Source organism: Bombyx mandarina, chromosome 07 (genome assembly GCF_030267445.1).
Source record: "Bombyx mandarina strain Sakado chromosome 07, ASM3026744v2".
NCBI lineage: Eukaryota > Metazoa > Arthropoda > Insecta > Lepidoptera > Bombycidae > Bombyx > Bombyx mandarina.
Genome location: NC_143214.1, coordinates 9242227 through 9263178, shown reverse-complemented (window position 1 = coordinate 9263178; position 20952 = coordinate 9242227). Strand labels below are relative to the sequence as shown.

The 20952-nt window shown below is 40.4% G+C and overlaps 2 protein-coding genes across 3 annotated transcripts; one reads left to right on the top strand and one right to left on the bottom strand.

Moving 5' to 3' along the window:
• The first annotated feature begins 1913 nt into the window (after nucleotides 1-1913).
• Atu (Another transcription unit) lies at nucleotides 1914-12078 on the top strand. Of its 2 annotated transcripts, none has more exons than XM_028169666.2 (11): nucleotides 1914-2133; nucleotides 2280-2382; nucleotides 2517-3035; nucleotides 3518-3618; nucleotides 4137-4313; nucleotides 6691-6836; nucleotides 7597-7814; nucleotides 8777-8939; nucleotides 9689-9904; nucleotides 11298-11454; nucleotides 11782-12078. In XM_028169666.2, the coding sequence occupies exons 1-11, from the start codon at nucleotides 2103-2105 to the stop codon at nucleotides 11973-11975; spliced, it is 2025 nt and encodes a 674-aa protein (XP_028025467.2). In that variant the 5' UTR covers nucleotides 1914-2102; the 3' UTR covers nucleotides 11976-12078. The 2 variants fall into 2 exon arrangements, with proteins under 2 accessions (XP_028025467.2, XP_028025468.2); XM_028169667.2 differs by having other exon boundaries at nucleotides 1920-2133; nucleotides 7600-7814.
• A 225-nt stretch (nucleotides 12079-12303) lies between these two features.
• LOC114239370 (uncharacterized) lies at nucleotides 12304-18968 on the bottom strand. The gene is made up of 3 exons (XM_028169532.2): nucleotides 18800-18968; nucleotides 15190-15537; nucleotides 12304-13702 (listed from the first exon to the last, which is right to left on the bottom strand). The coding sequence occupies exons 1-3, from the start codon at nucleotides 18885-18887 to the stop codon at nucleotides 13434-13436; spliced, it is 705 nt and encodes a 234-aa protein (XP_028025333.2). The 5' UTR covers nucleotides 18888-18968; the 3' UTR covers nucleotides 12304-13433.
• Nucleotides 18969-20952: the final 1984 nt, after the last annotated feature.

Genomic DNA, 20952 nt, shown 5'->3' with positions numbered 1-20952 from the left:
AGAAAAAACTCAAAAAAAAATGCCATTCAATCGCCCATTCAGTCCCAAACAACAGATGCACGCTCGGGCCTCTGAGTTGCAGAGGTACCTATGACTACTGTACCCTGATTCTGTCTCGTTCAATATCGTAGTCAACGACAAAGACATACCTAATTAAGTAGAGTACGTAGGTACATTTCGACCGATTTGGTAAACTTGTACATTGTATAGTGGTACCTAACTATTGACTTTAATATTAAGTGAATTTAAGATATTGAGTTTGAAATGGATCATATTCTGTTTGATTCAGGTCCTTCACAGACAATGTTCTCGTATAAACAGACGCAAAAATTACAGTTAAATACCAACATTATACAGTAGTATGTAATACAGTAACATTCAATCGAATTTACGACGCCAAGCCTCAATCTTCCTCAAATAATGATTAATCCGAAAATGAACACGCAATACCAATGAAGGCACACACATTATGCAATGCTTAAAAAGACAATATTTTCCAATTAAAAAGACGTACAAAGTTAGTTAGTGCTAGTGTATCTATCATCTTCAATAAAATGAAGTTTTATAAAATGACGAATTGTTTTATGAAATAATAATGTTCTTGCAATAACTTCTGTTTCTTTTAATGAATGATAAAAGCGAATTAAAACAATAATCTTATGTACCGATTAAAGCTAAATTGTTAGTGTAAGAAAAGGAAGATAAAAGAATACTGCCTGGTTTGTCAGTCTAGTTTTTTTTATTTGTAATTATAAAGAAACTACGTATACGCATCTTAACATCAGAAATAATCACAATTATAAAAGTACATAATTTATTCCAATAAAATACTAATATACTTCAAAATATTTTAATAAGTAGATACAAAATGATGAATTACCTACTTAAAAACACACATTTATCAATTAATCATCTTCTGCTTTTAGTTATGATCAAATTAATCGTAATCACGTTATTATTATTTTATACTGTTCGAAGCTCCTATTTTAAAGTCGAAGATGGCCGACAGGCTCTCGGCCTAATCAATGTTAAGGCGGTTATTGTATGTATCGAGTCGGCTCGCCACTGCTTACCTATCCAGCTAATTATTGGAGGCGATGAATAGCAGACTATTAGGTACTTATCAGTTTCGAATCTTCTGACCTAAATAGTGTTACATACATACTGCTGCAAGTGCTGTCTTAAGGTGAGAATGGGACACAGTGAGCTCGCCCCTAATCTCATGAAAAAATATAGTACTAAAAAATATTTACTGCGCCCAATAATAAAAAATTCATACGTGAGTGTTTCAACTTCTCTTTCGGGGAATAAAGCAGCAAATTTTTTTGTTACGCTATAAAGTGAAACCAATACATCTATAAAATTTGGCTTGCTTGAATCTAGCATAAAATGCTCCTGATGGCAATGATGGATCGTTTCTATGGCACGTATACTACACATGTTTAATATAATGGCATAGGATAATTCTTCTCCTAAGCCCGATTGAGAAAGTTTAATATTATGTGTATGGTGTGTGACATTACGTTGCTTATATATTTTAAAACATTTTTTTATTAAAGTCATCGTATTCCGCTTAAGTACATTATTAAAAAATAGTCCGTTATTTGTAAATTTTACCTTTTTGTTCCCTGGATAATCGTTGGTAGCTTAAGGGGCTGTTTCAACTAAGTGAGGAACGGTAGTTGAGCTCATGGGCTCAACCTGAAAGAATTTCTAACACGGACCCTAGCAAGAGGTGTGCTTCCCTGAATCTACAACCGGATCAGAATCGCAACCTAATGAAATCAGTGGCTGGATTTATTTTTACCAGTTTGTTGGTTTGGAACGTTGAGCTTATTATTCAGACGTATGGAGAGTAGAGGTATGTAATAGATAGCAAATCAATCCTTTTATCCTTTGTAACGTCTGACGTATGACGTTAGTGTACTGTCATACATATTAGTAGACGTCAAATTGTCGTACCATTTGTTTATAAATAACCTTAAAGTGAACTAATAAAAGTTGTAATAAGTGAAAAATTACTGAAACATAATATTAAGTTGAGTTAAATGAATGAAAAAAGTTGATTCCTTCTGCAACGTAACAGCCTAGACAACTCGGAAATGGCGCCAATAGCAAATAATTCACTGCAAGGTTAGTGTATCCAACAGCAAACACCAAAATTATTATTTTCTTCATAATAATTTTATGTTCAAAACGTGTTTCATTGTTGTATGGGTTTGCTAAAAGTAAGTAGTGGTGATTCGATTAAATTCTATGTGAATGTTTTTTTTTTATAGACACAGACTCTGGATCTGATTCCGAAAGTGGCTCTAGTCGTAGTGGTAGTCGCAGTAAAAGCCGAAGTCCTGCACCCTCTGGCAAAGAAGTCAGTCAGTCGAGGTAAAATAATAAAACAGAGTACCTTCAGAAATCTGAAATTTCATCACAACCATAAATATGTGAAGTTGTACCAAACACATAAACACATAAAAAAACTGTTATGTTTGTGAAATTATTTTTTCTCTTATTTTCAGGTCCGTGTCTCGTAGCCCACCTCGGTCAGGCAGCGAATCACCAAAATCACATCACTCTGCCAGGTCTAAAAGATCATCAAATGGTTCACGAAGTAAATCAAACTCTCCAGCGGGATCTAACAGATCAGGCTCAGCTCAGAGCAATAAGTCAGGCTCATCAAGTCCTAAGTCTCAAGCTTCAAGACGGCAATCGAGATCTAGAAGTGGCTCAGCCAGTGGCCGGTCAAGGTCGGGTAGTCCAAAGTCTGGAGCACAGACTCCAAGATCTCGATCTCATAGCCCTAAATCCAGATCACAAAGTCCAAAATCTAGGTCCCAAAGTCCTAAATCACAAATAGCCAAAGGCCGTTCCCGATCTAAATCAGCTACTGGTAGTCCAAGAAAATCAAGATCAAGGAGTAAGTCATTCCAGTCAAAGAGTCCAGTTCAAAGGCAGGATGTTCAAGACAGCAGATCCAACTCACCTAATCTAATGATTGATGATGAACAATCAAAAGGGAGATCTAGGAGTAGATCAAGGTAGCTACATTTTGTACCTAGAATAATAATAATAATTGATAATTTCATTCTAAGACAAATCACATAGTAGTGGAACAATCCTTATAAGCAGACCTTATATATCATGCTTTTACTGCCATAACCTTGAATCTATTTACTTTAAGCTTGGATTAATTTAACTGGTCCAAAATAAATGTACTGCACACTTCTCTAGTCTGGTCACAGAGAAAACTGACTTGAGTTTAATTCTGTGTAGCCATTTACATTGACTGATGTCATTTTTATTAATATTTGTTTTGACTTGCGAATACAAATTTTATGAATTGGTTCTATTTAAAAATATTCACGATTAATCTACAAAATTTTTAAGACGTGGCGTGATTGTTAGTAAATATTTATTTATTTATAAATAATTTTAATGTTTAATAATACGATGGGTTTGCTCATATTTGCGACTGATTAAGTTAAGCGATGATGGTTATAGAATTATTGGAATATTCCAGGTCAGGTTCAAGGCGTTCAAGATCGAAGTCACGAAGTAAATCCAAATCAAAAAGTCGTTCACGATCACGCTCAAAAAGTTCGAACGCCTCAGCAGAGATAGGTAAATTTTATATAGAAATAAACTGTATAATATGCTCACAACATAGCCACAATGATAGTTTGAAATATTACTTTGTAACTTGTTTTTTCTGTAACTCATGTACATGTATGTAAATGCCCAATACAGTATGCTACCAACAGTATGTTCATGAGTGCTTATGGTTGGCTGAGACCATATGCCATGGCCATAAAGTTTCATCATTAATGGCAAGGGGTAGTTAACTTAAAAAAATAATTAATATTTAAAAAAAATCTAATATTAAAAAAAAAAGATATGCCCGCTGAGTTTCTTGCCAATTCTTCTCGGGACAGAGGCTAGTTTTTCTGAATTGGCGGTAGTTCTTTTTGACGTTCAACAAGTATGTACTTTCATTTATGTTGAATAAAAAAAAGTTTGATTTGATTTGATTTAAATCACTTTCATCACTGCAAACATATAATTAAAATGTTGTAATTTGTTTAAATTGAAAAATGCTTAAGCAACTTGGATGATGTCATGCAATTTGAAACACTTAACAGGCGAGAAGAAAAAACGCGCGGTTCTCTCGGATTCCGAAAGCGATGGTGGTGAAAAGACTTCCAAAAGAAAGAAAGAGACAGCAGACAGCGGGTCTGATACCAGCGGAAAGCCTAAAAAGAAAACGAAGATATTAGATGATGGTTCTGATGTTGAAAACGAAAATAAGGCAGATAATGGTATGTGAATATTCACACTGAATAATATTGTTTGACAGAAAATGGGGAATCGTTTTAAACATCTCATATTACACGTTTGGGGATTACGACCAAGGGAAGATTTTTTACTAAGCTGGATACCGTCCGTCCATTTTTTACTGTTGGTAGGACCTCTTGTGAGTCCGCCCGGGTGGGTACCACCACCCTGCCTATTTCTACCGTGAAGCAGTAATGCGTTTCGGTTTGAAGGGTGGGGCAGCCGTTGTAACTAAACTTGAGACCTTAGAACTTATATCTCAAGGTGGGTGGCGCATTTACGTTGTGGATGTCTATGGGCTCCAGTAACCACTTAACATCAGGTGGGCTGTGAGCTCGTCCACCCATCTAAGCAATAAAAAAAAATATGATTGCTCATTGTATAAATGTAAATTTGTGTAGAAATTTAAATTCAAAATACATATACATAACAAAATAGTCATAATACTGAAAGGTTTATGAAGATTACTATACCTAGTCAGGTCATAAATTCTGTCACATGTTTAATGTAAAATAATTGAAACAAGTTTCTTCATTACGTAACCATTCATATACCAAAATGAACTTAACAAAACATGATTCTTATGACACTAAAGTTTATTCAAAATGACCTCCGTGATTTTGAATACAGGCCTACAATCTGCGCGGCCAGTCGTCTATCGCAGCACGAACGAGGTCCATGTCGATATCGGCGGCTGCCTTAATCAAGGATGTCTTGAGTGACTCCAAATTGGGATGAGGCTTTGAGCACGCCTTTTCCTCCAAGTGTTGCCATATTTTGTAATCTAACGGATTCAAATCTGGACTGGAGGAGGGCCAGTCTTCGAGCCGGATGAAGTCGATTTCACGCGCCGCCAGCCAGTCTTGTGCGCTCTTCGCTCTATGAGCTGGCGCCGAATCTTGTTGGAGTACCCAGTGCCTGTTATTGAACATGGTATGAGAAACAGGTTCCACAAGGTTCGTCAGGACTGTATTTTGATACACAACTGCATTCGTTTTTACACCTTTCTCACAAAAATGTACCTCTGTTAAGCCCCAATAAGAAACTCCCAACCATACCATGAGCGAGGATGGAAAATGACCTTGTTGGACACGCGGAATACGGTTGCTCGCTTCTTCACTACTGTGTGCGTACACCTTATCATTTTGTTTGTTGTAGCTCTCTTCTACGGTAAAAATTTTTTCATCCGAAAAAAGAATTTCCCAATATTTTTTTCCCGCGTACCGCTTCAACAAAGCGCGGCATCTCTTCAGTCTCAGGTCCATTAGACGAGCATTCAAACGATGTCCTGTTTTTCTTCGATATGCCCGAATCCCTAAGTCTTCATTTAACACCCTTTTCACCGTGGTTCTGCTTAACCCCATCTGAAGGGCCAACAGTTTCTGCTTACGTTTGGGATTTCTTTGAATTCGCGCCTTCACAGCTTTTATCACTGCTGGAGTCCTAACAAACCGAGGGCGACCACTTCTTGACCTGTCATCTACACTAGAGTCTTCATTGTATCGTTTGATGGTACGATAAACGAATCTTTTGGTTATATTCAAATTTTTCAGTATGTTAAAAATTTGAATTGGCGCGTAACCGCAACGATGCAACGCAATAACTGCAACACGGTCTTCTTTAAGCGTCCACTCCATATTTAAAAATGAGTAAAATTCTAAAAGTATACATTTTTATTTTCATGAACAATTCGAAATTCGAATTCAATAAACTTTTTTGTTGCCAGCATTCTAAAAGAAAAGTTTTTACTGTGTGACAATACTTATGACCTGACTAGGTATATTTAAAATGTATAGTTGATGCATATATGTATGTACCGTACCGATACTGAGGAAGTATATATTTTTTAGTGGTGGTAGGACGTGTTGTGGGTCCGCACGGGTAGGTACCACCACCTTGCCTATTTCTGCTATGAAGCAGTAATGCCTCTCTGTTTGAAAGTTGAGTGAGCCGTTGTAGCTATACTGAGACCTTAGAACTCATATCTCAAGGTAGGTAGTGGCGTTTACGTTATAGATGTCTGGGCTCCGGTAACCACTTAACCGTCCACCTATGCAATAAATAGCTAAATAAAAAATGAATTGCTGTTCGTTAGCCTCGCTAAAACTCGAGAACGGCTGGACCGATTTGGCTAATTTTGGTCTTGAATTATTTGTGTGAAGTCCAGAGAAGGTTTAAAAGGTAGATAAACATGAAAATGTTTGGAATTAAATGAAAATAACAATTTTGTTTTTCCTTTGATGTGTCCCCCGTTGGACAAAAGTATAGAAAAGTTCAGGTCTTTTATTTATCGATTGAGGCACCACGAAGTCTGCCGGGTCAGCTAGTATAATAATAAATGAAACATATTTTTCCTGACAGTGACCGCTGACGCGTTGTTCGGTGACGCGTCAGACATAAGCACAGAAGACGAAGAACAAAAAGATCAAGACAAGCGTTCCGATCGGTCGCGTTCGAGAAGTAGGTCTGAAGACAGACGATCCGAAGATCGTAGAAGTGGTGATGAGGTATAATATACCTTTTTTGTATGTTGATAATTTTACACGACTTCGGCGGTCTGTAGTTCTTCAGGTATAGGCAACTCGGTGAGTGATGCTATCGGTTTTGATCAACGGATAGGTGATCGAACATCTGGTATTTTCCTGTTCCTACTTCTCACGTCCTTACGGATCCATCAGATCAAATAATTCTTACATTAGACGCCTTGACCCCATTGACGAGCAACCTAACCTATACATGAGCCCGCTGAGTTTCTCGCCGGATCTTCTCAGCAGGTCGTTATTTCAATCCGGTAGTAGATTTATTCGCGAAGCAGCTGCTCTTGAGTTGCTAGGTCTCCTTTGGAGGCGTGCAGGCGGTTGTTAGCTAATCCCACACCTCCTAGCTGAGCCTTTGCTCGCTCACCTGTCCTGGTGAAACTGGAAAGGCCGTCAGTAATCCCTTATTCAATAAAAAAATACCCATTTTAATCATCATCGAAGATAATTTGAAAGTTCATCCTCATTTTTGACTTAAATATTTACTTTGTGCCTATGAACTCCATGTAACCAGTTCATAAGACTATCTATGAGCTCGACACTGTGTCTACGTTCGTGAAAATAATCTCTCTTAATCTCTGATTGATTTCCTGATATTTGATTCTGATGAATCATGAATGCGACGAATAGGCATTATTAACAAAATAGCATCTATGTGGCCAATATTTGAGCATATCGATCTGATATCTTTTTAGTAATTCGCAAGTGGCTCAAAGATTTGGCACTTTAGCAGGAAGTTCGCGATAAGCCGGAAGAGGAAGAGGAAATCGAGGTTCCGGAGACGAGGATCGACGTGGACATGCCCAAGATATGGACGGAATTGGGGAAGGAATTGCACTTTGTCAAACTACCCAACTTTTTGTCGGTCGATACGAGGCCTTATGATCCTAACACGTACGAAGATGAAATCGATGAAGAGGAGACCCTAGATGAGGAAGGTCGTGCCAGGTATCGTATTTTTTTTTAAATTGTCAAAATCAGCACCCGTTCCTTTGAGCTTTCCTTAATAATAAGTTAATTAATTCCACGACCAAACGTTGATTGGATATTTTCCGCAAAAATTGCTTTAACAAGAATGTCTGCTTCTTTGGGTAATTGGTATGGCGATGTGATGTATATAAGGAAATCTTATCCTCAGTTTGTCGTACAGATCTGTTATACATTAGAACCAATCATGTCTAGATTTGTTTGTAAGATCTATACAGTCTGTTTATGTAACTCTATTCGTCCAACGATTGAAAATCGACCATAATCATTGACGTTACAAGATTTAAATTCATTTCGATAAATTTTGTCTTCTTTTTCTTATTGTCATTTTTTTTCTTGCTTAGATGGGCAGACGAACTCACAGCCCACCTGCTGTTAAGTGGTTACTGGAGCCCAATAGACATCTACAACGTAAATGCGCCACCGACCTTGAGATATAAGTTCTAAGGTCTCAAGTATAGTTACAACGGCTGCCCCACTCTTCAAACCGAAACGCATTACTGCTTCACGGCAGAAATAGGCGGGGTGGTGGTACCTACCCGTGCGGACTCACAAGAGGTCCTACCACCAGTAGAAAATTGTCATTGTAATAGGTTAAGACGGATAAATCTTCGTGCGTTCGATTCGCATAACACGATGTTATTTCTTCTGAACACTTGATGTCTGCTTTTTTTTGTCCTTCCTATGCTGATACCCTTGAGAGGCTATATCAGCTTCGCCCTAACGTGTAGGTGAGCTCACGGGGCTCAAACCGGAGTGTTGCTAACACTGGCCCTAGCAAGAGCAGTGCTTCGCAGAATCTACCACGGGATCGGAAACGCGACCCACTGAGAAGATCAGGCGAGAAACTCAGTGGGCTGTGTTTGTGGGTTGATGTCTGCGACACGGTTTCTTGCCATGAATTCTAAGCTCTGCGTTAACAGATTAAAGTTGAAAGTCGAGAACACGATACGATGGAGGACGGTGTTCGACAAGGAAGGCAACGCGGTGAAAGAGTCCAACGCGCGCATGGTGAAGTGGTCGGACGGCAGCATGTCGCTGCACCTCGGCGCCGAGATATTCGACGTGTACAAACAACCTTTACACGTGAGCTTCATTACTTACTAATTGTACGGTTGCTTATGCAAGAGTAAAGGGTGTAAACTGCCCTTTATTAATAAAACAAGTTGATTACAATTTAACTCCGTAATATATTAACAAGTGTCTGACGTGTCGGGTGGGCTATGTACGACTGACCAAATGCAAGCGATGTACGAAACTGCATACGTTGCTAAACTGTGTCCCTACACTAATGCTACGAGATGGAAAAGGGGGGGGGAGATAGGAGGAGAGCGAGAGAGGGGGGGAGAGGTATGTATGAGGAGAGAGGGGAAGGGTGAGATAGGAGGAGCGAGAGGGGATGGGGAGGGATAGGAGGAGGGGGAGGGTGATAGGAGCGAGAGGGGGTAGGAGGGCGGGATGGGAGAGAGAGAGTTTTAACTATGAATGTGGATGGCTTTAGAGGATGAGGTAGACCTAAGAAATGGTATGATAGAGGAGGAAACATGTTGCGCCAACCTCAGGTGACTGGGAGAAGGGCAGAAGAATGATGAAGAAGTTACGATTTCATCATTAGTTTCAAGCGAATCATTAATCATTACACTGCTTTTTAACTTACTGTTTAATCTTGCGTTTTTTTTATTGTCCGACTTCTTGACGTTCTGACGTCTCGATCGTGTATAAGTTATATCAAATTTGTATGGAGTTAGAACAGCGCCTCTAGCGGCAAACGTAAGGAAGCGCACTGAAGCTACTTTATTTTTAATTATAGAATAAACCTTTTTTTTTTTTGCTAGGGTGACCACAACCACCTATTCGTCCGCCAAGGCACCGGGCTGCAGGGCCAGGCGGTGTTCCGCACGAAGCTCTCGTTCAGGCCGCACTCGACGGAGTCCTTCACCCACCGAAAGATGACGCTGTCGCTGGCGGACCGCTCCAGCAAGACGTCCGCCATCAAGATCCTGTCGCAGGTCGGGGCCGATCCCGACGCCGACAGGAAGTATCAGCTCAAGGTCAGGTGTCTCGTTTTTATACTGTTACTATGAGACGTGTGTGCGTGTTTTTTTTTTAATTATTGAAAGATTACTGTAGGCCTAGAGGCCTTTCCAGTGTCACCACGACAGGTGGACGAGCAAAGGCTCAGCCAGGAGGAGTGGGATTTGCTAACAGCTGCCCGAGCGCCTCCGAAAGAGACCTAACAACTCAAGAGCAGCTGCTTCGCGAATGAGTCTACCACCGGATCGGAATCGTGACCCGCTGAGAAGATCCGGCGAGAAACTCAGCGGGCTGATGCATGAGTTATATTGCACGTCGAACTCTTTGTCGAGTTCGACGAGTACGCCGGGGCCCCTTACCCTGCTCCTAGTGTTAGAGCTGAAGGCATATAATGCAAGAGTTATTGGATCTGATGGATCCGTAAGGACGTGTCTAGAGCGTCGACGGTGACTGGCTCCTGCGTGATCAGGATTCGGGTAGTAAGTAGTCAGCGGCGGCAACGATAAGGCGATTATCATGACGCATAGCCTTAGCGAAGTAACGTTCTGACGCTGACCTCATGTGTTTGCGGATCGATTCGAGGCCCAGATCGTCGTGCAGGTCGACGTTCCTCACCAACCACGGAGTCCCGACGGCTAACCCGCGAGAGCGGGATTGTGGGGATTGGAGGGTGTCTATATACGGGGTGTATGCGTGTGTCTTATAGTATAATATTTCTTTTGTTGGCTATCGACTTGTGATCGCCTTATTGGCTTAGCAGTAGCAACTCGGCTTTATTTTTATTTCTTTTTTATTACATAAATGAACGAGCTCACAACCCACATGGTGCTAAGTGGTTACCGTAGCCCATAGACATCTACAACGTAAATTCAGCCACCCACCTTGACATATGATTTCTAAGGTCTCAGTATAGTTTCAACGCATTACTGCTTCACGGCAGAAATAGGCAGGGTGGTGGTACCCACCCGTGCGGACTCACAAGAGGTCCTACGACCAGTATGTATCACGGGTTCCGAGTTCAATCCCGAAGACATTTGTGATTAGATTGGTAAACTTATACTTGTATTTTTTAGGCACATGTATGTACTCAATAGAATAGAAAATAATTCCGACTTGGGGCTTTTGTATTTCTGATGACTATGAGTCATTCCAAGGTAACTGTTTAATAACCCCAACTCAAGTCTCGTCGAGGTGTTTTAGATTTACGAATACTGGCCACATGTAATTTTCTTGCCAAAAATATCTAGCTTACAGAAATCGATAAACGTTTCATACCAATGCAGTTGAAATCTTGTTTGAAACTGGCCGAAATTTGTTATGTCCATGGACTCGTTAATGTCAGACTGACGTAGTGACATTATTCAGCTGCCCAGTTGTAGTTCTAAAGGAAAGTGTGTGTTCGTGATATAGAAAGAGGAGATGGAGCTCCGCGCGGCTATGCGGTCCCGCGCTTCGACGCGGCCCAAGCGACGAGCGGGAGCGGCTAGAGCGCGACACGACGACTCCGACGACGACGGCGCCGTCTCACTGCAGGCTATTAAGAACAAATACAAACAGGGACAGAAAGGTATTTCTCTCTCTCCCTCTCTCTCTCAATCTATCTCTCTCCCCCGCTCTCTCTCAATCTATCTCTCTCCCCCGCTCTCTCTCTCGTTTAATTTTTCTTACACGATGTTACATTATATTCCTTCAGTATAGTAGTTAATCGTGAACAATTTTTAAGTACGACTTTCATTAGAAAAATTTGTATCTGCCAGCGGGATTCGAAAACCGTTGTATCGCTAGATACGCATGCACCGCGTGTCCTTATCCTTTAGGCCTCGACGACTTTAAGACGTATCATTGAACATGGATTTGAAAATCAAAATTGAATAAAAACATTTTAACGTTATAGCGTCGGCCGGAGCGGCGATATACTCGTCAGAATCGGACGCTTCCGACGTAGAGACGCGTCGCGCTCGTCGCTTGGACCGCGCCAAAGCGCTCAAAGACTCGGACGACGAGGGAAGCGACGCGGGCGGCGCCGGCGACTCGCAACCCAGAAGCGGCAGCGGCAGCGGAAGCGGAAGCGCCAGCGGGAGCGAGTAGACTGCTATTGAAGTACTTTGACTTGTCTAACTTTGTTTTTCTGTAATTATAGCTAAATAAAATTGTAACTCGAATGAGATTAAACTACAAAAGTTTTATCAAATCTACCTTACTTTTTAATGAGTCCGATAAATGTCTCAGTAAACTATCACAAGATCGCACTTGTAAAATGTGCGAGCTGACATTAACAATGTCTATGGCCTCTGGTAACGGCATTACATATTGAGCTCCTTTGTTTATTTACGTTTCAAAAAAAAAAAGCTAAAGGGATATACATACTTGAGTACTAATTTAAAGAAATATAAAATATGTAAAATGAATTAAAAAATAATAATATATTTTTTATTTATTATAATTTAAATTCGCATTTACAACCGGCTGTCTGTTGTCTGTGCCAATATTGTTAATGAGGTTATTTAAAAAAAAACATTCCATTACACGTACTCTAATACATAATTCACTTAAGAAAATATTTTTGTTTATTTGGGAAACATACAATATTTAAAAAAATAGCTAAAACAATAGCCAAACATTTTTCACCATCAAAATCACATATAAGCAGAAAGTGAACAAAGTAAGAAAAAAAACTTTTGAGAACAATTCTTCGACGCTTTCCCTATTGTGTTCAGTGACATTATCGAATCAAAGCTAGACGCCGTGATGCAGTACTGAAGGTCTCTAAAGACTGAACGAAGGAACAGATTCATATGTATAATAGCATTAAGCTAATTTATTTACATAGGATTTTCTTCAAATGATACCTTCTTTGCGGTAGGCAGCGGCTTGGCTCTGCCCTTGGCATTGCTGCGTTCATGGGCGACGGTAACCACTCACCGTCAGGTGGGCCGTATGATCGTCTGCCTGCACGGGCAATAAACAAAAAAAAATTACATCGGACTAAAAGGAATGACTGGTATGGCAAAAAAGCATACAAAAGAAAAAAGAAAAACCATTGTTCAAAACAAATTCTAAACGATCATTAAAAAAAAACTGCAAGCAATGGACAGCAAAATGTTAATTGAATTATTTTTTATAATTAATTGAAAACTTGTTGTCCCAGTTAATGTTTGCATCGACCAACATTAGAGGCATGGGTACAGGAGTAAATCGTGATATCAACAATTTTAAGTTAATGGTAAACCAGGAACAACACCAGTGCTGTGAAAAAGTTTTCCTTGCTACAGACAGGCAGACGAGCTCACGGCCCATCTAACTTAATGTGGTCACCGTAGCCCATAGACATCACAACCTACTGCCTAAATAGGCGGCAAAAATAGGCATGGCGATGGTGCCTATTTTTGTTGGTTTATTAGACTACTAATATTTTTGCGAATTTAATTTTTACTATCTTCTTAGATCTTATTCCTTCATCGTGGGAGTCATTATTAATACGTCATGCTTATCTTAATAAATAAATAGATTTATATGTTTTATTTTTTCTTAATATCCATTTATTAGTCATCTCACGTCTACAATTTCCAAGTTATATACTATTTTGTGTACGATTCGTCCAATTCCGATTATGGTCCATCGTCCTTGATCAGTCTTAGTTGTATTATAGACTATGAATTCGCAGTTGGGATCGTTTCCCATCCGATCATAATATCGATCGAACGTCGTCTCTGGAGACGATAATTCGCAGCTCTGTAGATCGATAACCGGTCGGGGTAATTTAGGACGAAACGCACTCCCGATCGGAACTTGACAGTGGACTTCGGAATTTGTTTCTGAAAAAATCGAGTTTTTACGTTTTTTTAAGGGATTTTATGACCTGGTAACTAAGAACCTTAAGTCATGTCTGATTTTAGTTTTTATTCTTATTTTTATGAAAAATGATAATATGGAGTGAAATGAAATGAAATGAAGATGATTAATTTGAGACATTAATCAACTCGGATGAAACTAAAGGAAAATAGATGATATTGGATGAAAAATAATATGAGTAAAATTACTGAACATTTACTGAGATTTTTTCAGTGAACTTTTTGGAGGATCCCGAGAAGTTACGTCCAGCGGCTTTTTTTTCATTTTACCACATATGTGCACTTTCACAGATATTAAACAGTTAATAAATCACCGTTATTACACATTTAAACCTGAAGAAACACTAAATAGACAAAATAAAACAAATCCCACAACTTCACTCCTCGCGTTCCCGCCAAAAAGTCTTTACGTATTGTTTGGTTTTTAATGTTGCCATATCGGTAAATATAAAATTTTCTTTTTCTCGGGAGATTGTTTCGATTATTTACATCAACGAAATACAGCAGGACTATTCTGTGATTCGGATAGTTTCTTACCAAGCGCTTATTTATCCGTCAACGAAAGTGTCGAAAAAGCACAACAAATTACTGAGCTCATCCTAAGGCATCAACTTAGGATGAGCTCAGCTAGTGAATTTACACTATTTAACCATATTTTCTGTAACCCCACCCATAGCTAGGCATTATCTTAAAGGTAATCGATAAAATTGCAAAAACATAAAATCGATCAAGCCAGGAAATTTTGCGAACAAGTCACACTAAAACGATTAGTAGTTAAAGATTCTATTCTCTGCCGTATTTAGTGGTGGTAAGACGTCTTGTGAGTCCGCACGGGTGGGTGCCACCACCCCGCCTATTTCTGCCGTGAAGCAGTAATGCGTTTCGGTTTGAAGGGCGGGGCAGCTGTTGTAACTCTACGGAGACCTTAGAACTCATGTCTCGAGATGGGTGCCGTCGTCTACGTTGTAGATGTCTATGGGCTCCGGTAACCACTTAACACCATGTGGGTTGTGAGCTCGTCCACCCATCTATGCAATAAAAAATAAATAAAAATAAAGCCGAGCCGCTACTGCTAAGCCAATAAGGTGATCACAAGTCGATAGCCAACGAGAGAAATACTACACTATAACACACACACGCACACACGTCGAACCACTTAATACCAGGAGCAGTAAAAGCAATAATATAAATAAACTAGCTGTAACCGTCCGCTTCGCTGGGCATTTAAAATTAACATCATTATTTCTCACCCCCACAAAGATTCTCATCATTAACGCCCCCGCAACTGGTGTAGGGAGTCCAACACTCATATAAATATTAGCCTATCCATTAAGTACATGTATTTTCTACATAGATATCAAGTCAATCGGATGCATGGTTCAGTAGTTATAAGGGAACATCCGTAAAAAACACTGTAGATTTATATATTAGTATAGATAAATCGTACTAACCAATAATTTCGACGGTTATTATTTGAAATAGTTCCACCCAATTGCCGTCGATATCTGGGTAGAAGACACTGAGCACCCAATTGCCGTGGTCGCTTTCGATCAGCGGGCCCAGCGTTATTAGCTCCGAACTATCTCTCCTTAGAGACGTGACGTTTATTCTGATATCATCAAAATCGTTTTTAATGTTGCTTTGAATCGACTCCACCGAGTCTAAATCTATGACGTCACCAGTCGGTGCGTACAAATAGTGATGTGAGTATTTCGTTCTGAGATACGGTGCAGATATAGTTATGGTTTCGTTGAGCTTAGTAGAGATAAGCAGCGGCTCCAGCTCTATTTTGGTGTCGTCTGAAACACAAGAGAAATATTTCATTATGTACTTTTTTGCTGGAAAAAATTTCGATCGAAAATGTTGGTGGCGGTTAGATGAAACAAAATAATTGGTTGTCTGTAAAGTCGTTTTACGTGATAACGTCAGTAGGAAAACAGAATGTGTAGCAGAAAATGTTAGAGGAAAGTCTGAAAGTCGCACCTGTGACAGAGAAGTTGAGAAGTGCGTGTTTGGGATGGTATGGGCATGTGATGAGAAGAAATAACAATGAGGTTGGTAAGAGAGCTTTAACTATTGTTACGCCGGTAAGAGTAACGCCATCTATCGCCGAAGAGTCGAACAAATATCGAAGGATCTAGTGGCATCTAGAACGCTCGAGAAGTACAACGCCATCTATTTGTCAGATACCGGAAACAATACTCGAAATGTGTGGAATATTCTCGATAATTCTAGGGATGTGGTATCGGCTATAAAAGCGTTGCCGAGATTGCAGTCAGTTAGTAAACGGAACTACTCGAAGCGAAATAACGAACGGAGCACCTGAAGCGAAGCGGAAGAAGTAAATTGAAAATTTTAAAGTGTTTTAAGTGTTCTAAGTGTTAATTACAGTGTTAACTTGTAATTCGGTAAAATTTTTATTTATCCCAAACCCCAGCGCGTAACACTTTGAATATGGAAGGCTATCCAGGAAGGGGTAGATTGCGTGAAAGACGATATGTGAAAGAGGGGAGTGAGCGAAGAAATGGTATATGATAGAAGAGAATGGAAGGAGAAAACATGCTCCGACCCCAGGTGAGTGGAATGAAGCAAGAGAATGATGATGGCAGAAATATTCGAATTGTTGGCTCTGACGTCAAGCGAGGAGATTAATCTCTCAAATGTGCCACAAGCCAACGCTTGAGCCGATTATGCCTCTCTATCGCTTGTTCAGGGCTCTCGCTTGCACGCTCAGGCTCAGGCGAAACGTGACACTTTTTCGTGCGTGCAGGCAGTGCTTATCGATCGTTTAAGACTTTGTCAAAAAATGGAACTGTCAATTTTTTATTCGTCGCGACGTACATATTATTATACGGTCAACGGAATTGCAGTCATGCGGTCTGCGCCTTTGTTAAACCGAATGCTACAGCTAAGTTAACATTTGTTTTTGTCTACAGGCAAGGACAAATTGTTTACATCCAACATACTCGTATATGCAGCATAAATACGAATTATAAATGAATTGTATTCGTGAACAAACAACTATTGTGAAAGGTTCGGTTTTGTGCAGTGTTCGATCTGAAAACTTCATAAGTTTTCTTATGGGTAATTATGAGCGATTTAACATATTTGTTTAATAAAAAAAAATCGGTTGTCTGTAAAGTCGGTTTACGGACGATAGTTGAACGTGACAACGTCATAAGAAAATACTGATGGAATGGTTTCATTTTTCAATTATCGCAATTATCGTTGCTATAAACAATTGACACCACATTCATTTTTCACTGAACTTCATACTTGACGAAAACATGTAAATGTATTATTGTATAGCAGCTGTCCACGCGGATGCATCGCTCACTCAAGTAGGAGAGAGACAGATGTCGAACGCTGTTGAACGCTGCCGAACGCGGAGGCCGATTGTGCCTCTTTGTCGCTCGTTGCGCGCTCTCGCTTGCACTTCAAGCCTTAAATGGAACGCCCCAGAGCGAGGTAACGCCGCATGAGTCATGTTTTTTCGTGCGTGCAGCCGGCTCCATCGTATTATAAGACGTTGTCACGTCAAAAACTACCATTATTATCTATACATTGCTGCCATCTAATAGGAAGGTCATTTATGCCTTTGCAATAGAACTCTGGTGATCTAGATTCTACAAACTGTGTGATAGCATTTTGTACTGCCTCCTGAGAAGAAAACTTTTCATCACTTAGAAGATTGTCCAAGTCACAAAAAAAATGGCAGTCCGTTGGAGCACGGTCTGCCTAATACGGAGAGTGACGAATGTTTTCTAATGGCAGTTCCTGAAGAGTTAAAACGGTTTCTCGTGCTGTATGAGGTCTCGCGTTATCATGGAGCAATAATGGTGAAGATCGATTCATGAGGCGGGTCTGTTTCCCTTCAAGTTTTGCTATCATTGTTCGGAATTCGGCACAATAGATATCTGCCGTTATTGCTTGACCAGATCGGAGAAACCTATAGTGAAGAACGCCATGCTGAGACCACCAAATAGTTACCATTACCTTTTTAATGGTCATCTTTGCTTTAGGACACTGTTACGGCGTTCGACCTGAGGCCAGCCATTGCATTTTTCGCTTACAGCTATCGTTTTTTTTTTTCTCTACCTATGCTGATAGGCTTGAGAGGCTATTTCAACTTCTCCTTGACGTGGAGGTGAGCTCACGGAGCTCTAACCGGGAGTGTTGTTAACACTGGCCCTAGCAAGAGCAGTGCTTCGCAGAATCTACCATCGGATCGGAAACGCGACCCACTGAGAAGATCCGGTGAGAAACTCAGTGAGCTGTGTATATGGGTTCGTTCGTTAATTCGCTCGACGAGCGAATTAACCCATATACACAGCTCTAAGTAGCAAGCCTTGCTAAGTAGCAAGCCTGAAGTCTGAAGTATAATTTACCAAAATGACCACTGCGTATGCTTGATTTCGTAACATAGCATAGCTTTTGGCTCACGATGGTTTGATGGCTATTTCGATTTTGCTTAATGGTATTTTTACACCCTGTATAAGAATTCAAGGCCAACTAGAAGTAGTCGTAAATTATTTTAAACACTAGTATGACATAAATTATTTTAAGTATCACTTTAAGTGACAAGTGACTGTCACGAGTCATCGCACAAGAACGCTTAAGAATTGCAATCGAATTTTTAAATCTGTTTATTTTGATATGCGCGCAATGTAACACAATAAATAATAAATAAATAAATCAAATTGATTATCTACTGGTGGTAGGACCACTTGTGAGTCCGCGCGGGTAGGTACCACCGCCCTGCCCATTTATGCCGTGAAGCAGTAATGCGTTTCGGTTTGAAGGGTGGTGCAGCCGTTTTAACTATACTGAAACCTTAGAACTTGTATCTCGGGTGGGGGGCGCGTTTACGTTGTAGATGTCTATAGGCTCCAGTAACCACTTAACACCTGATGAGCTGTGAGTTCGTCCAACCATTTAAGCAATAAAAAATAATATTATCTAAAGATATTGGAATCTAAAGGATATAAAAACATTTGAAATGCCAAAATATAAAACTGTGTCAAAAACCACCAAGTATATATACACCGATAAGATACTCACTATGAACAAGATATCGATTGTCGAACGGTACACTGCTGCTCGTAAGAACAATTCGAAGTACGATGGTGACGAAACATCGACCGCGCATGACTGCGATCTCCAGCGCACTGATACGAGAAAGACTTAAGACCGATACTGATACGGGCGTTACGCTTATTTGAACGACTACAATTATTTATTTCAGCGGTATTAAAAGTCATTTGTGTACATACATGTACGCTGAAAAAACAGTACTTTCGTGTTCTTAAAAGAATTCATATTAGGCTGCATAATGTTATCGAGCGTGTTTTTTAAACGTGTTCTGGTAATCTCGAGGGATTATACTAGATTCTCCGGGCGCGTAAATGAGCTCATGGGCCTCTTACCTGCAAAGCAGTGCTTCACAGAATCTGCCACCGGATCGGAAACACGACCCACTGAGAAGATCCGGCGAGAAACTCAGTGGGCTGTGTCTATGGGCTAATTTACCGAGCCGAGCCTTTCGTCGCAAGGGACGGGCTCGACGAGAACGATGACCGGTGCTTGAGGTACCTAAAAACACCGTTGGTGGATCGAGAGGATCTGAAATGACTTGTTTAGGGTGACGTCAACTGTTTACCATTCGGTCTGCAGGATCGGGAATGTAGTTACCGGCGGCCACGATGAGAGGGTTCTCGTGTCGTGTCGTTTTTTCGAAATGACACATTGATGCTGACTGTAGATACTTACTGATAGACTCGAGGTCCAGGTGGTCGTGGAGATCCACGTTCCTTACATATCACAGTGTGTCGAGCAACTGACTTGCGATGACACGTGGACAATGTGTTGACTACGGGTTCGTCATTTTTCGATCTAGAAGTCTAAATGAACCCTATCACTTGGGGTAGTGAGCTCTTCTCTCAGAGTTTCCTAGTGATCTAGCAGACGCTTCACTCCAACGGGCGAAGAAGAGAGATTAATATAGACACTGAGCATTGGATATTGAAAATTTCACCGTATACTGGTTACAGTAGCTATCGCTGCCATATCGCATATTTAACATTGAAATGGCTCGATCCGAAATTCTTATTTATTTAGTAAACTACAAACGTATAATTGAAAAATTGTAATTGTTTTAGTTTTTCGATTATAATACTTTAAACTATGCGCTTGTTTTAAAAGCTACGGATAGAGTATGTTTGTCATTTTCCGGAGGGCCAAAACGCTACTTTGAAAAAGCGGCGAAACACGATATTCCTCTTATCGTGGCAGTCGCTAATTACTTCTCCGACCTACGCGACGGGGCAACGCAAAGTCGTTGTCGCCCGAAACATGTCTTGTCGGATCCACCGAATCCACTTTCGGTGTTTTTAGGCTCCTCAAGCACCGGCCACCGTAATCAAACGACACGGGAACCCTCTCATCGTGGCCGCCGGCAACTACATTTCCGATCCTGCAGACTGAATGGTAAACAGTCGATGTCGCCCTAAGCACGTCATTTTGGATCTTCCCGATCCACTAACGATGCTCTTAAGTACCTCAAGCAACGGTCACCGTAATCGTCGAACTTCGATGGCAACCTAACCCATGGACACAGCCCACTGAGTTTCTCGTCGGATCTTCTCAGTGGGTCGCGTTTCCGATCCGGTGGTAGGTTTTGCGAAGCATTGTTGCTGGAGCTAGTGTTAGCAAATTCACTCAGGTTGAGCCCGTGAGCTCACCTATCCGCCCGAGCGTTCTTAAGGCAAAAAAAGTTGTTTTCTGGATAAAAGAGGACTGTTTAATTACTTACGGACCGTTTAAGTACTATACTAAGACCTTAGAACTCCTATCTCAAGGTGGGTGGCGGCATTTACGTTGTAGATTTCTATGGGCTCCGGTAACCACTTAACATCAGGTGGTCGTGAGTCGTTCGAAGTATGAATATAATTTTCTTAATTGTTTTAGTTAAGCCACTTTCATTCTAAAGGTACGATATCATTATGTTCTGCGTGTTAAGGGAGTAGCGCATTTTTTTTTGTTTTTTTTTTTATTGCTTACATGGGTGGATGAGCTCACAGTCCACCTGGTGTTAAGTGATTACTGGAGCCCATAGACATTTACAACGTAAATGCGCCACCCATCTTGAGATATAAGTTCTAAGGTCTCAAGCATTGTTACAACGGCTGCCCTTCAAGCCGAAACGCATTACTGCT

What these genes read in the sequence shown, in the direction of transcription:
- LOC114239370 (XM_028169532.2), bottom strand. Translation starts at nt 18,887, where the DNA reads ATGCGCGGTCGATGTTTCGTCACCATCGTACTTCGAATTGTTCTTACG. An exon ending in CAATCGATATCTTGTTCATA is followed by an intron (nt 15,538 to 18,799) that starts GTGAGTATCTTA and finishes CTTGTGTTTCAG; the next exon opens with ACGACACCAAAATAGAGCTG. An exon ending in AATAACCGTCGAAATTATTG is followed by an intron (nt 13,703 to 15,189) that starts GTTAGTACGATT and finishes CGATTTTTTCAG; the next exon opens with AAACAAATTCCGAAGTCCAC.
- Atu (XM_028169666.2), top strand. Translation starts at nt 2,103, where the DNA reads ATGGCGCCAATAGCAAATAATTCACTGCAAG. An exon ending in ATCGTAGAAGTGGTGATGAG is followed by an intron (nt 6,837 to 7,596) that starts GTATAATATACC and finishes TTGGCACTTTAG; the next exon opens with CAGGAAGTTCGCGATAAGCC. An exon ending in TGTACAAACAACCTTTACAC is followed by an intron (nt 8,940 to 9,688) that starts GTGAGCTTCATT and finishes TTTTTTTGCTAG; the next exon opens with GGTGACCACAACCACCTATT.